General features: G+C 47.7%; 1 protein-coding gene across 2 annotated transcripts in view; it reads right to left on the bottom strand.

Annotated features, from left to right (window-relative positions):
- Positions 1 to 16,395, bottom strand: part of LOC114699131 (protein POLR1D-like) — a 35,550-nt gene that overhangs the window by 7,251 nt on the left and 11,904 nt on the right. Inside the window, exons 2-3 of one of the 2 annotated variants that reach the window (XM_028878040.2) lie at positions 13,855 to 13,997; positions 1,164 to 1,238 (exon numbers count right to left, since the gene is read on the bottom strand). In XM_028878040.2, the coding sequence (XP_028733873.1) occupies positions 1,164 to 1,180 (17 nt within the window). In that variant the 5' untranslated portion in view covers positions 1,181 to 1,238; positions 13,855 to 13,997. The remainder of the gene's footprint in view (positions 1 to 1,163; positions 1,239 to 13,854; positions 13,998 to 16,395) is intronic. The other variant, XM_028878039.2, reaches the window with a different exon arrangement.

The following is a 16,395-nucleotide window of genomic DNA, read 5'->3' as shown; positions in this document are numbered from 1 at the left end:
CAGTTGAGAAACGGAGAGGAGCGCTGTGAAAGCTGTCTTCTGGCCATGACGTGGCACCACACCCATGACCTCAGAGCAGCTGTGCTCTCGCACAGGTCGGGCAGGCAACCTCTAGGCCCCAGGCCTCACTGAGTAGCTCCGGGAAGCCAGCAGGCTGGCCGGGGGAGGGAAGGGTGTCAGGCTTCCCGTGTTCCAGGGGATGGCCACAGACCCATACACATATGGGCAGCACTAACTAGACTTAGTGGGTTGTTTAAAAAAGAAGATAAGAAGTTGGGAGGGGGAACATGGGGTGGGATATGGGGGGAGTTGGAAGGGGAAAACTGGAGACAGATATGATCATATTTCATTGTATACGTGTATGAAAATCTCAAAAGAAGAAGTTATATAAAGGGGTGTGGGAAACACAACACTAAACGAGACACAGAGGGAACTCCAGCTTTTGTTTACCCTTGTGTTCCACTGTGGCCAATGCTAATCGCAGAGAAGACCTGGCATCAGCACATTTCCAGAGAGCAGCTACTGGATGCTGTTACTAAAGGCATGCCTACAGACTGGAATTAGGTCTTAAGGTTAAGTTCGTCCTCTGCGCATATGATTTTACAGTCTATTTATTTATTTTGTGTGCTGTGGAGGGCAGAAGATAACTTGAGGAAGTCAATTCTCTCCTTCCACTGTGTGCGGCGCTGAGATCAAACCCAGGTTGCCAGGCAAGAAGCGCCTTTACCCACCGAGCCCCCCACCTGCTCCCTTAGTACCAACTTTGAACCCGTTTCCAGTCTGCACAGAAACTCCAGGGTAAATCCTGGTCCTACTGCTAAGGCAGTGGTGGTCACAGGTTCAAGACTGCTCTTCGGGCTCACAGGTATCTCCGAGTCCCGGGCTGCCTTGTGAGCTAACTCGGTCAGAAACCCACGGCATGGTCTCGGAACGCCTGCTGCCCACCGTGCCTCGCTCTAGCTCAGCTCTCCACGTTCTTATCCTACACTAGCCTCTGGGCGATTTCCACAGCACCCAAGGCTTTGCAGCCTCTATTCACATTCTGCTCTCTCCAGCTAAGACTTACAGGCTGGCCTCACCCTTGTGACATCCTCCTGCCTCAGCCTCCTGTTTTTGTTGTTGTTTGCTTTTTAAGTTTTAAGGAGGCTCACTTAAGAACTTACCAGCCCATCGGTCCCATCGTCTCTGCTCTGGTTCTCCCACGCTTTGCCTCCTTCAGCAATTCTTCTATGGCTTTCCTGTGGGGAAGGGGAGATGTCTGAAAAGCAGCCACAAATGAATTTCTGGAAACCATTATTGCATGACTAGAACCCTGCTGGGACAACTATCTAGAAATGGTGAATAGTTTTCAATACAAAACCGACACAGAAACTCCCCGCTCCCCTCCCTCTCCCCGTGTGTTGCTATAGACCAAACCTAGGGCCTCACATGCTAGGCAAGCACTCTACTACAGAGCTGCATCCCCAGCCCTGAAGAAGAAGCGGTTTATGGGGGTGGGGTAGGGAGGAGACAAACTGGAAATTGCAATATAAATTATCAAACCATATATCCTTAATGGAAGACATCGGTCTCATCTTAATTTGAAAAATAACCAAAAGACATGAGTTGGCAGATGAATGTGTGTGTGTGTGTGCATTTAAAATTTTCATAATAGTGAAGAAATGCCAGTCTGAGGCTATAGCTCAGGGCCAGAGCAGCTACCTAATATGTATGAGGTGCCAAGTGCTAGGTTTGATCCCTAGCACCGTCCTTAACACACACACACACACACACACACACACACACACACACACACACACCCTCCCCACCCCCATCCACACATCCACACCCCAGCCCAGCTACTATGAGACTCTGCCTCAGAAAACCAAACCAACACCAGAGACCAAGAAACTAAACAAGCCTGCAATGTCAGTGAAGCCAACAGCGGTAACCACTTCTGTGCTCATTAGTGAGGGCGTACTCTTTTCTCCACGCAGGAAGAAAAACGTTGAGAGGGGCTGCCTGGGTATGGTGGCACACACCTTGAATCTCAGCACCAGCTTGGGCTCCAGAACAGGGAGTTCTCTATTAACCATTTCAAACCAGTCCCAGACACTGGCCTGCACTCATCTGAAGCACAGGAAGGAGGCAACTCAGGGCAGAGTTGGGAGGCCTTCCTCACTGAGTCACCTCGCCTGCCTCATCCCCATTTCTGGAGTGAGAATGATGTCAGTCTATGTGGCAGTAAGCATTGAAGGCAACTACAGGAAGAACTGAAATGAACAAGGGAGAGAGAATGTACAAAGACTGAGAGCAGTTGTGTCTGAGTCAGGTGACCTGCAGACGCCGGAGCTGAGGGACAGCAGGAACACCGGCCGGCTGCGCGCGCGCGCACACACACACAGCACTGCTCTGCCTTCCCAAGTCCAGTCACCTTTGATCAGCTAACTGGAGAGTACAGCTATGTCACAGGGCAGACGGAAACCGGGTTCAGAAAAGGATGTGTTCGAACAAGCACGACTGTGACAAAGCACAGCCTCTCAGGGAAGTGAGGAGCCTGCACCTCCACACCAACTGTGCAGGATGTGAGAGGAGTCTCGCTGTGGCCATCCGACTTTCTCCCACAGGGCAGTGATAAGACCCGGAGGGGAAGTGGACAAGCCGCTAGATCTTCCGTAAGATGTGTGAGGCTGGAGAGTGTGAGGGAAGCTGGCTGTGGTGGCTAGAGCCTGGAATGCAGCATGAGAATCTGAGACAAGAAAATCCCCATAATTTTAAGGCGAGTACTAGGACAGCCTGGGCTACAGAGAGAGGTCCTGTCTTGAACAAACAAACAAACAAAAAAAAACAATAGCAGATGACTGGATTTCCAGAGGACAGCTGCAAACAGCTGCCCATAGCTCCTGCCCAGCCAGCAGTGACAAGTAGTTTAGTTGTGTGGATCTGTAGAAACAAGACAGCGTATAGGGTCTTCATGATTTACTGCCTAAAATCATAGATGAAGAAATCTGGGATATCTGAACTTAATTTCAGAAAACCATTTGATTATCTGGGGTCACCTGTTAGCAGCCAAGGAGGAAAGTTTACCTTGTAGAGCTTTGGGAGACAAGGAAAAACTCAACTGGAACATCGAGGTAATTGCAAAGTGAAAAGAATTACTCATAGATACAAGATGGAAGGTCTGGGCGTGGTGATGTGTGCCTGAGGCCCCAGCATTCAGGAGGCTGAGAAAGGAAGTTCCATTCCAGTGAGCGTCAGGCCAGCCTGGGATACACAAACAAACTACACCTTAAAAAACACCTTTAATCCCAGTATCAGGGAGGCAGAGGCCAGCCTGGGATACACAAAAAAACTACACCTTAAAAAACACCTTTATGCCGGGCGGTGGTGGCGCACGCCTTTAATCCCAGAACTCGGGAGGCAGAGCCAGGCGGATCTCTGTGAGTTCGAGGCCAGCCTGGGCTACCAAGTGAGTTCCAGGAGAGGCGCAAAGCTACACAGAGAAACCCTGTCTCGAAAAACCAAAAAAAAAAAAAAAAAACACCTTTATATATTTATATAACATATATTGTTGAGCATTCAAGAGAAATGAACTTATAAAATTTAAATGAGGATAAAAGGAACTAGAAAAAACCAACCTGAGTGAGAGAGGTTTACCCAAAAGGTAATATTATGTATTTTCTTTTATAGGCGGATGTTTGCTTTTAAGTCACTGATATGTGAGCTACAATCTGAATAACCACAGAGGTTAGGCACCTAGTTAAGGACTAGGAGTTAGGGACAAGCTACCAAAGAAGGAGAAATAGACTGTCTTTTTATGAAAAGACAAAGGGAAAACCAGAAAATGGGAATTAAATGGGAGTGGGCAGAAGACAAGGTTTAAGGAGGAATATAGGTAGAAACATCTAATAGTAAAGACCATTGGAAAAACATTTAGAAACCTACTATTGTAAAAGCTTCCTCAAAACACTCACACACACATACACACACACACATTTCACATATATATGTGAAATATATTAATGAATATATATTAAATATTAAATAATTATAACATAAAATTAATGAAATATATATTAAATGGAATCACCAAATAATAGGAGAGACAATCTATCAACTGAAATAGCTTAAGCCACCAAGTAAAACCTCCAATGCCAGGAATAGGTTATATCCTTTTATGTTTTGGGACAAATGGCCTCCATAGAAACCTCAGGCATCACAGGCTGTTGCCAAAGCTATTAGATTACTCCCCCACAACCTGATAGTAAGGGTATATTGTTTAAGAACACAGTTGCATATATCATAGAACACACAGAAGTTGAGCTGTTGTTTAAGTGGAAGCTTCACACCTACTGACTACTACTAATAGTACTGGAAGGCATGCTGTACATTAACAGATGAAAGAGGTAATCATCAATATCTCTAAGATACAAACCCTGCAACCTACAATAGTGACCTTCCTGAAAGATATATTGATGCAATCATGGCACAGATGTTATGGGAGTAACCAACCACTTTCTGCTTGAAGTTAAGGCTGATACCTTCATATGGAACCCACACCTGGCACTGCTAACATAGTCACAGTCCTGAGACTAAATAGGCCATGGGCCTAGTGGAAGACCTAAGATCGTTGTTCATTTGAATGAAGTCTTGATGACATACTTGTGTATCCACACCACAGAACAGTGCCTCACTGAACACTGTAAGAGAAGTCCTTGTGGTAAGTGAGAACTAACAGAGTCCAACAACTAGAAAATGTGGAGAATGTTAGAGTCTTTGGAGCACTCAGTAGTAAAACAGATGTTTTCATCAAAGTGCTCCCTTCATGTCCAATGGAATCTATGTGGAAGAGGAGGCAGAAAGACTGTGAGAGGACTGATTGTCGTCACACATGCCTTTAATCCTACCTAGCACTAGGGATGCATTGAGAGGGATATCTCTATCAGTTTGAGGCCAACATGATCCACATAGTGACTTTCAGGAAAACCAGGGCTACATAGAGACACATTTTCTCAAAAATCAGGAAAAATATCCAAGATTTTAAAAGCCAGAAATGATGGACAACTTCAAGAAAACTGTCTTTCTGACACAAGAGGAACCATGAACATATGAACTCACAGAGACTGTGGCAACATATACAAGCAAGGTCTGCATGCGTACAAAACATTCTACACCCTAGCACTCAGAGGGAAAAGTGGACACAGACTTCCATTTTAACCAAGGTGGTATGTACAAGGGACATCTGCTTGCAATGGAAAAATCAGCTTTATCCAGTGGAATGTCATTGAGTATACTGACAATACATTTCAGGTAGGCTCTATGATCAGGAATAGTTGGCCATCACAAAACAACTCAATAGTATTTTTGTAGAATTAATTTACATCATTATTACTTGGATATTCTTATTCTTCCTGATATTTTGCTTGTTTATTTTCATTTCCACTTTTGTGTTGTTTTGTGGGAATTTTATGTGTTTTTCTTTTATAGAGGGGAAGAGCAAAAAAGAAAATAAAGTCGTGTGGGTGCATAGGGAGGTGGGGAAGATTTGGGACTAACTGAGGGGGGGGGGAACATATCCAAGGTATCTTTCATGAAAATTTTTCAATTAAAAGAGTTAAAATTTCATATGTACTTTGATGCTAAAAAAAAAAAAAACACCTTTAATCCCAGTAAAAAGGAGCCAACCTGGTCTACAGAGAGTTCCAGGACAGCCAGGGCTACACAGAGAAACTCTGTCCCCAAAAAACAAAACCAACCAACCAAACCCCCACATGAACAAATGAACAAATCCCGCACCTGTAATCTCAGAATTTGAGAGGTAGAGACAAGAGGATCAGGAGTTCAAGGCCATTCTCAGCTATGAGGACATATATGAGACCCCACTCATAACCCCCTAAAATGACAAAAATGGAGGCACAGAATAACGTCTGTAGTTGTATTACGTCTAGTCATCAGTTGGTAAAGCCCCAGCCCCCAAGGGGAGCCAGGCCTTCCCTGCAAAGGCTGTTAGTGCGCATTGCAAAGGGAGACGGCACGTGAACGCCACAGCTGAAGGTAGGGTGCACGTGTTAAAGGAGGCAAGAGATCAGGAGCACACTCTGCAGGCTCTCTCTGTAGCTCTGGCTGGCCTGAATGCCTTATGTAGACCAGGCTGGCCTCGAACTCACCAAGATCGCCTGCCTCTGATTCCCAAGCTGGGATAACAGGCATGTATGATACTGTGTCAGGCTTGGTTTTAGAAATTACTTGTGCCATGAACTTGAGTGAAGTACTATTGAAACCCTTCCATTTCCTGTCCACACGGACCAAAGAGAAAGAAGAAAAGTACCATTTAATCAACGACAAACGTCAAACAGAGATACAGAGGGCTGCTTTTTGTAGTGATGGTGACGGTCTCAGCTGCCTCACAAGGTTGTTAAGAGGTGGGTATTTCATTTGGATCCAACTGCTCTGGATTTCACAATAAATATGAAGTCCAGTTTTCACCTTCTTCAGGTCAGGGGACTCATCTCTTACAGCGGAGCTCTCCCTGAGCCTGGTACACACACACTGGATTCTCAGTTTGATATGGGCGATTTGAATTGGGATATGGTAAAATACCAAATTCACAAGAACTAAAACACCTCAGTGTAACGGACCCAAAGAGACACTTCCCTAAGAAACTCTGAGAGCTGGGAGGACAGTTCAGTTGGTGGAGCACTTGCCAGGCAAGCCTGGGGACGGGAGTCTGGACCCCAGCACCCATGTCAACAGCCAGGCTGGTGCGGCTGTGTGGGCAGGACACACAACCTTAGGGATGCAGCCTTGCCGGGGAGCAAGCAGGCCACCGAGGAGAGCTGTGAGGAAGCAGATCACTGAGGAGAGCTGTGAGGGCTGCAGCCTTGCCTCTCTCCTCACTTTCTTGTTTTCTCTGCTTTCTGTGTGTGACTGAGATGGAATCTGTCATCTTGTCACACACACACAGGAATTCTTCTCGGCCTTAAAAAAGAAGGAAGTACTGCTACTTATGGTGACGCTGACCAGGGGATGGACAGGGGATGGACAGGGCATCAAGGAGCAAACATCCTGTCATCTTACTTACACTGGAAGCTAGGAGAGCTCAAGTTCAGAAGCACAGCGGTGCTAACCAGGGCGGGGGATGGGGGGGGCGGTGGGGGAGGGGGATGAAGGGAGCCACTGTGTAGCATGGCGGCGACTTGAACAGCAAGCACCGAAGCTATGAAGATCTCAAGTTCTCATCACGGGAAGGAAGAATCAGGTGATCTAACGGGAAGTTAATTAGCTTGACGGCCCCATTCCACGGTGTCTGGCGGACTGTGGAGCGGCAGTTCTCAGCCCCCCTGGTGCTGCGACCCTTTACAACAGTTCCTCATGCTGTGGTGACCCCAACTTAGAATTATTTCATTGCTTCTTCATAACTAACGTGCTACTGTTACAGCTGTAATGTAAATGTCTGTGCTTTTGACGGTCTGAGGCCACCCCTGTGAAAGGGTTGTTTGGCCCCCAAGAGTCACATCCCCCAGGTTGAGAAGCAGGGCTTTAAAGCATGGCGTACAAAACGAATGTGCACCATTTATTATTTTATATGTTTATTTATTCCTTTAAGTGAATACTGTATCTGCAGCGGAAGAGTAGACAACAGGGGACAGGGAGGTGGAGGCAACGAAGACACAGCAAGAACAAGGCCAGAGACGGACAAGCACGGCCTGGTGAGCAACTGACTGTAGTGATCGTGCACACACACATGCACCACTGCCCCTGGTCACTAGGAGACTGCAGTCCTCACACACTGACTGTAGTGACCGTGCACGGCACACACACATGCACCACTGCCCCTGGTCACTATGAGACTGCAGTCCTCACAACTGACTGTAGTGACTGTGCACACACACACACACACACACACACACACACACACATATGCACCACTGCCCCTGGTCACTATGAGACTGCAGTCCTCACAACTGACTGTAGTGACTGTGCACACACACACACACACACACACACACATACACACACATATGCACCACTGCCCCTGGTCACTAGGAGACTGTAGTCCTCACACACTGACTGTAGTGACCGTACACACACACACACACACACACACACACACACACACACACACATATGCACCACTGCCCCTGGTCACTATGAGACTGCAGTCCTCACAACTGACTGTAGTGACTGTGCACACACACACACACACACACACACACACACACACACACACACATATGCACCACTGCCCCTGGTCACTAGGAGACTGCAGTCCTCACAACTGACTGTAGTGACTGTGCACACACACACACACACACACACACACACACACACACATGCACCACTGCCCCTGGTCACTATGAGACTGCAGTCCTCACAACTGACTGTAGTGACTGTGCACACACACACACACACACACACACACACACACACACACATGCACCACTGCCCCTGGTCACTAGGAGACTGCAGTCCTCACAACTGACTATAGTGACTGTACACACACACACACACACACACACACACACACACACACACACACACATGCACCACTGCCCCTGGTCACTAGGAGACTGCAGTCCTCACTACAGATGCAGAAGGAGGCCAAGCTAGAGTTCTTCCTTCACGGTTAAGGATTTTGACTCGGGCTGTGCAAAAGTCTCAGCAAGCACACCTATCTCGAAAACACCCTTTTCCTGGTGAGTGGGAGACCCACTGGAGGGGACGGCCTCTGCTTTGGTTTCGCTTCATTGCACAGAAGGAGAAGCCTCATTTACACAAGCAAAAACCCCCAAATTCCATTTCCTGAAGAAGCTGATAATGAAATGGAAGCATAACGCGTCAGCTAACTTTGGGCAGTCCTGACGCCTGGCGTAGCTCTGCTGCATGGCTGACTGCAGCACTGTATCTCCTGCTCTGCTGCATGGCTGACTGCAGCACTGGATCTGCTGCTCCACTGCATGGCTGACTGACTGAAGCACTGGATCTGCTGCTCCACTGCATGGCTGACTGACTGACTGCAGCACTGGATCTGCTGCTCCACTGCATGGCTGACTGTAGCACTGGATCTGCTGCTCTGCTGCCTTGGCTGACTGACTGACTGCAGCACTGGATCTGCTGTTCCACTGCATGGCTGACTGACTGCAGCACTGGATCTGCTGCTCCACTGCATGGCTGACTGACTGCAGCACTGGATCTGCTGCTCTGCTGCATGGCTGACTGACTGACTGCAGCACTGGATCTCCTGCTCCACTGCATGGCTGACTGCAGCACTGGATCTGCTGCTCTGCTGCATGGCTGACTGACTGCAGCACTGGATCTGCTGTTCCACTGCATGGCTGACTGCAGCACTGGATCTGCTGCTCTGCTGCATGGCTGACTGATTGACTGCAGCACTGGATCTGCTGCTCCACTGCCTTGGCTGACTGCAGCACTGGATCTGCTGCTCTGCTGCATGGCTGACTGCAGCACTGGATCTGCTGCTCTGCTGCATGGCTGACTGCAGCACTGGATCTGCTGCTCTGCTGCATGGCTGACTGACTGACTGCAGCACTGGATCTGCTGCTCTGCTGCTGCTGACTGACTGACTGCAACACTGGATCTGCTGCTCTGCTGCCTTGGCTGACTGACTGACTGCAGCACTGGATCTGCTGCTCTGCTGCATGGCTGACTGACTGACTGCAACACTGGATCTGCTGCTCTGCTGCCTTGGCTGACTGACTGACTGCAGCACTGGATCTGCTGTTCCACTGCATGGCTGACTGCAGCACTGGATCTGCTGCTCCGCTGCATGGCTGACTGCAGCACTGGATCTGCTGCTCCACTGCATGGCTGACTGACTGATTGCAGCACTGGATCTGCTGCTCCACTGCATGGCTGACTGACTGACTGCAGCACTGGATCTGCTGCTCCACTGCATGGCTGACTGACTGATTGCAGCACTGGATCTGCTGCTCCGCTGCATGGCTGACTGCAGCACTGGATCTGCTACTCCACTGCATGGCTGACTGACTGATTGCAGCACTGGATCTGCTGCTCCACTGCATGGCTGACTGACTGACTGCAGCACTGGATCTGCTGCTCCACTGCATGGCTGACTGACTGACTGCAGCACTGGATCTGCTGCTCTGCTGCCTTGGCTGACTGACTGACTGCAGCACTGGATCTGCTGCTCTGCTGCATGGCTGACTGACTGCAGCACTGGATCTGCTGCTCTGCTGCCTTGGCTGACTGACTGACTGCAGCACTGGATCTGCTGTTCCACTGCATGGCTGACTGCAGCACTGGATCTGCTGCTCCGCTGCATGGCTGACTGCAGCACTGGATCTGCTGCTCCGCTGCATGGCTGACTGCGGCACTGGATCTGCTGTCACAGCAGGTCTGCTGCTCTAGATCCACGGGACGCGGCACAGATGAAGATGGCATGGAGTAAAGCCTGGCTGGTCAGTGACCATGACGCAGAAACAGGAAAAGAAAGGCACTCAGGTGCCAGCATCCCCCGCGGGGACACCACACCACACCTCCCACCAAGCTCCATTTCTTCAAGGTTTCTCCACCTCACAAAGCACCACGCTGGGAATCGACCCTTCAGCAGGTGGACCTTTGGGGGGCATCTAAGAGCAAACCATGGTGTGTGTGAAGTCACGTACACTCTAGGACCACGAACTACAGTGACAAGAGAGGGAAGGTTGGTACTACTGCGAATTTCTCCTTTCCTTCTCCCCACCCAATACAAGGTCTCATTATGTAGCTCCAGCTGTCCTGGACCTCATTATGTAGACCAGGCTGATCTTGAACTTACAGAGATCTGCCTACCACCCCTCTCCCCAAGTGCTAGGATCAAAGCGTGCGCCACTGTGCCTGGCCAGTAATGTTTTCTTAATATAAAGCTCTTTTCATTCAAGGATACAAGTCAAAACACAATGACAGTGTTTGCTATGTTATGAACTGCACTGAGTAGCGGACCGGTGACAGTAACATTACATGTGACATATGAGGGTACCCACTTTGTCTCAGGTAATTTTTATTTGGCTACTGACATAATACACACTGCTGGGGATGTGATACAAACCAACAGCAACAGTACCCATGTACCTACCAAGTACCCATGCCTAACCCTCAGCGCCTCGGTGCCAATCCATAGAGAAGGATTGCAAAACTTACCCAGTGTCACAATGACCAGTAAGCAATGGTGCTGGGATGTCAATCCAGGCGGGCCAACTCTCGGACCAGGGTCTTAACGCTTTTATCACAGCTCTTCTGCAAGGTGTGGAAGACCTCTAGAACTTAGTCTAGTGAGCCACATACAGGGATGCTTGTGTGTGCGCACAAGTGTGTAACTTAAACGCCTAGAGTGACACACGGTGACACGGGAGGACTTTATTTATGACAGGGGCTGCTCAGGGGAGAATGGGCCCCAAACCCTTCACCTGGACTTCTGTTCTCACCCGCTGCAGTTACTCATCTGCAGGTGCCAGCTCCGAGTAGGCTATTACCACAGAGACGACTCCTGCAGTTCACAGTTCGTGTGGGTTGATTCTTACGACTCAGCTCTTAGAAGAAACATCTCTCAGTTTATAGGCCACCTGCTTCACCACAGATACACTGACCTCATTTTCAAAGCACAAGTATTCTTACAAATATTTATTCCTAAATCTTGATATAGAAAAAGTCATTAATTTTTACCTCATATTACAAGACCTGAGCAAACATGCCATGGTGTACATATGTATATATGTGAAGAAAAACATCTCCTACTGAAAGTAAGTGTGAGGTGGTAGTGTGGGGCTGCTTAGGAAACAATAAACTCAAAGGAGAAAAGCCCATGGATTATGAAATCCCAAGGGCAGCACATCTGTTTGATAGGCCAACTGTTAGGTTGAAAAGTCTACATATAGGCCCTTTTGAAATACTAGTTGGGAGAATTAAAAACAAAGAGAGAATAAGGTCAAAATAATTATTAAGCTTTTTTTACTCAATAAAAACATTTGTTTGCTCTTCAAGAAGACACATGAAAAATAGTACAGGTGGAAAACATGATTTTTGTCTTGAAAAATGGGTGTGGAAGGAAGCCAATATCCTAGCCCCCTCCCCAAAAGCTAATAGCTAATATGGCAGCTGCTTGAACCGAGCAAAAGACAGGAAATGTGACTAATGACTGAAAAGCAGAGACACAGAATAAAATCCCAACTCTTACCAAACAGCAGCACAAACTACAAGCAGGAGAAAGGTACAGAGACTGTGCCAAAGAAAACACCACAGGGAACAGTTTCTTGGGTTGGCTACCACAGCTCCCCAAGATTGGGCACAAGTTTGGCATATTCCTCTGATAAACATCCCAGACACAGAGGCCCTGCAGACTGTCCTAACCCTGCCGCAGGGCTCTCGGCTCTCGGCCTTGGGACAGCAGTCAGTGCAGGTCTGGTCGCCTGCAGAGGTGACCTCCTCAGTGTGTCCAGGCTGAGGCTGGCACACACTAGAAAGCAAGCTGTCCACCCTACAGATCTCAGCCACTGACTCACCAGGTGAGTATAAATTATACCCAGAGCTGAAAGTCCAGGAATGGGAAACAATGAAGAGAAATATCCAGAACTACAGGCTCCTTAAAAAGTGTTTTCATGTGTTAACACATGTAGAAACTAGTCCCTTGAGTCTGCTGTTTTTAAGGTAAATAGTATACCTATCATTACCTGAACTGAGAGTTTGGTTTTTTTTTAAAACTAAGATATAAAACACTCGTACATCTAAAGTTTGGGCCGGGGGCTAAGGAGAAGGCTCAGTGGTTAAGAGCACTGGCTGCTCTTTCAGAGGACCCGGGTTCCATTGCCAGCACTCACATGGCAGCTCCCAACTGTCTGTTAACTCCAGTTCCAAGGACCCAACACCCTCATAAGGACACACATACAGGCAAAACCACAAATGCAAATGAAATAAAAATGAACAATTAAAGTTTGGGCTGGAGAGATTGCTCAGTGGTTAGAGCACTGGCTGCTCTTATAGAAGACCTGGGTTTGGTTCCCAGCACCCACATGGCAGCTCACACCCACCTGTGACTGCAGTTACTGGGGATCTAACATCCTCTTCTGGCCTCCACAGGTATACTTATATATATGCTGGCAAACACTCATAAACACAGTGAACAACAAATTGATCTTTAAAAACAAGCCTAACAATACACCATGAGAAGAGAAGAAAAGCCCATCCTCTACACCCCTTACCCAGGACTAAGTATCTGGGGCTGCACCGAGCAGAGTGTGGCTCAGGAGGAAAGAGATGACAAAGAGCTACAGAAACCGGGCACGGAGCCCACACCAGAGCAAGGGTGCCTGGTTCTGCAACCTGGATTGCCAAGACTAGCCGCCTCCTGACCACCAGACACTTCTAACTTCCAGATTTTAGGCATCAAACCCTGCTTGAAAGATAAGTTAATCTCCTCAGCAAAAGCAGTGGGTTAACAAACACGCACACATTTACGGCCATCTTTACACCAAGAATTAAGTACAAATATCTACTCTACAGATAATTTACTAAAACAAGTCAGCAAATTCTTGACTCCCTGAGTTCTGCCCTGCCAAGCTTCAAGTTGTTATTCAGGTACTAACTCATACAGAATGAACTTAAGTAGGAAATGCAATTCTAAATCCCTGTTCACAATTAAGAAAACATCCTATTTAATACACATACCATGTCTTGGGGGAAAAACTATAATAGTAGCTTAATAGAATCCAGAAAGTGAACACACACACAGGGAGGGGGTGTCTAACTTGGTCCTCTGAAGGAGATGTTTTTAAAAAAGCTCAAAGTACTGAATTTAGGTGGTTCACTGAGCAAGTAGGCCAGGACTATCTGAGTAGAAAGTAAAGTGATGTAAACGTTTACCTTCAAAGCCGAGGGATGCTGTGGGGCTCTGATGTGATGCAAACAAACTTAGTTCAATGGCAGGGCTGGTGTGGTGGTTCACACCCACAATCACAGCACCCGAGAAGCTGAGGACGAAGGGTAGCTTCAAGTCTGAAGCCAACCTGGTGGACAGAGTGAGTGTTAGGCCAGTCAGGGCTCCACAGTGAGACCTTTCTTGACATAAAAGCATAACCACTAGGAAGGACACAGAGATAAAGAACAGAAAGAAGCCGGCTAAAGCAAGCAAGCCAAGGCAGAAGATTCCATTAGAGACTGTCAACTTTTTGCTTGTGTCCCACCACACATGAGCTGCTGAATGGAAGAGACTGTCAGAGCAATGCACTCAGTGTCTGGGCCATCAGAAGCCAGCAGTGTGACAACCAAGACCCAGCATACACTAAGGCAGGACTGTGTTATTCAGAGACACCATCTCGCAGGGCATCAAAATGCTTCAGCACAATCTTCTAGCCCGCCCTTCATCGATGCCCAGTTTTAAATAGCTGTCCATCCTAGAACCAACCACCTTCTCTACTACTGAAACACAAACCGTCCTTAAGAGAACAGCGGCTGTAGTTAACTGGATGGAGCCACGCTAGCCAAGAGTCCAGGATGGAATTAAAAATAGAGCAGGTGAACAACCGAGACCACGGGAAACTTCTAAGTGGAAGATCACACTGTCTACTCCAACGGCGATGTGTCTTCCACCCAGTCACACACTCTCAGGCTGCTGACATTTTCACTGCAGATGCTGGGCCATGTGTCAAACTTCTGTTTGTCCCTTCCCACACTGTGTTTCAAGGCCCTAAATCTAAGTATTTATAGTTCTCTGTTTAATGTAATTTACAAAGAAAAAGCCCCCAAAGAATGAAAATGCTTTGGTAAAGACCCATTAAACAAAATATTATGCATTTTTTAAAAATTCAAGGTGAAAATTACACACGTCGGCCTTAGAAGTCAGCTGGCTTAACTCTGTCATACAAAGCCAAGGAACTTATAGTTTAGAGACGGTAACTTTCCCAAGACTAATTATTTGACTTGGGGTGGTATTTAATCCAAATTATCAATAGTATCCCTCCCACCACTAAGCAAGGATGGCCTGCCAGTCACTCTAGGGAGAAGACACAAAGGCTGACTTGTGACATTCAGCACGTGGACCCTGAGGACGGCACAAGGACCGGCACTCACAGCCACAGTGCTGTGCCATGTCCATCACGGGAAACTCACAACCTGCACAGCCCAATTTCTTGTCTGAAAGATCCTTTACTGAGCAGAATTAACACACTTCCCGACGCTCTGAGACGAGGGACCACAGTTTCTATTAGTCTTGAACTGAGAACATACTGGAATGGCCCGAGAAGGAGACAGCAGCCACAACACTGTGAGCCGATGCATCATCCAGTTTGGAAATCTGATAGCTTTTGTGGCAGTCCAGAGCACAAGGCTATGGGGTCTGTTAAATGAGACATTCCTACAAGCCTCTAGAGCGTCCATGGGGACTAAATATAATCACACATAGAGTTATGCAACAATGAGGCACTGAATACATATAAGGTGCTATTTTAAGATTTTCAAAATCGATGTCTGTACATTTGCTAAGAAAAGCACACAGGGTTTGGGGATTTAGCTCAGTGGTAGAGCGCTTGCCTAGCAAATGCAAGGCCCTGGGTTCAGTCCTCAGCTCCAGAAAAAAAGAAAAAAAAAACACAACAACAAAAACAGAAAAGCACACAAATATCCCCTAATACCCATCACATACACAGTGATTATAGCATGTCACTTCAGACTCCCAGAAGAACCCTTGACTTTGTTGTCCCCACCACCCCTTCCTTCCTTCCTTCCTTCCTTCCTTCCTTCCCTTCCCTCCCCTCCCCTCCCCTCCCCTCCCTTCCCCTTCCTTCCTTCCTTCCCTTCCCTTCCCCTTCCTTCCTTCCTTTCTTCCTTCCTTCCTTTCTTCCTTCCTTCCTTCCTTCCTTTTCTTTTCTCTCTCTCTCTTTTTCTTTTTTTTTTGGACAGGGTCTCTCTGTGTAGCTTTGTGCCTGTCCTGGATCTCACTCTGTAGCCCAGGCTGGCCTCGAACTCACAGAGATCCGCCTGGCTCTGCCTCCCAAGTGCTGGGATTAAAGGCGTGCACCACTACTACTGGCTATGTTGTCCCCCCTTTTAGTGACGAGTCAACTAAGGCTTCGGGGTGGTGGTGGTGCTGATATGCCCTAAGAATACAGTAAGGGGCAAAGGCGACTCGAAGCTCAAGTATCTGCTCTTGTGTCTGCACACCTTTCTCAGCTCCAAGCAGACTCTAAGCCGATGCCCTTTGCACAGTTAACACTTGCTAGCTGTAACTTAAGTCAGCCTCCTTAACGTTTACACGCCCCAGTTTCCTTTCCTGTGGGTGGGAAGCTACCAACTCTGAAAGGAGGGTTAAGCTGGTTTCCCACTGGAGTCTGTTGGTCTCACTTTACAGTCAGAGCTGCGTGGTGGTAGGCCATCTGCTTTTGGCTACCAAGAAGCCTCGTTGGCGTT

The sequence above is a fragment of the Peromyscus leucopus genome, chromosome 23 (genome assembly GCF_004664715.2).
Source record: "Peromyscus leucopus breed LL Stock chromosome 23, UCI_PerLeu_2.1, whole genome shotgun sequence".
NCBI lineage: Eukaryota > Metazoa > Chordata > Mammalia > Rodentia > Cricetidae > Peromyscus > Peromyscus leucopus.
This window is presented reverse-complemented; position numbering and strand designations above follow the sequence as displayed.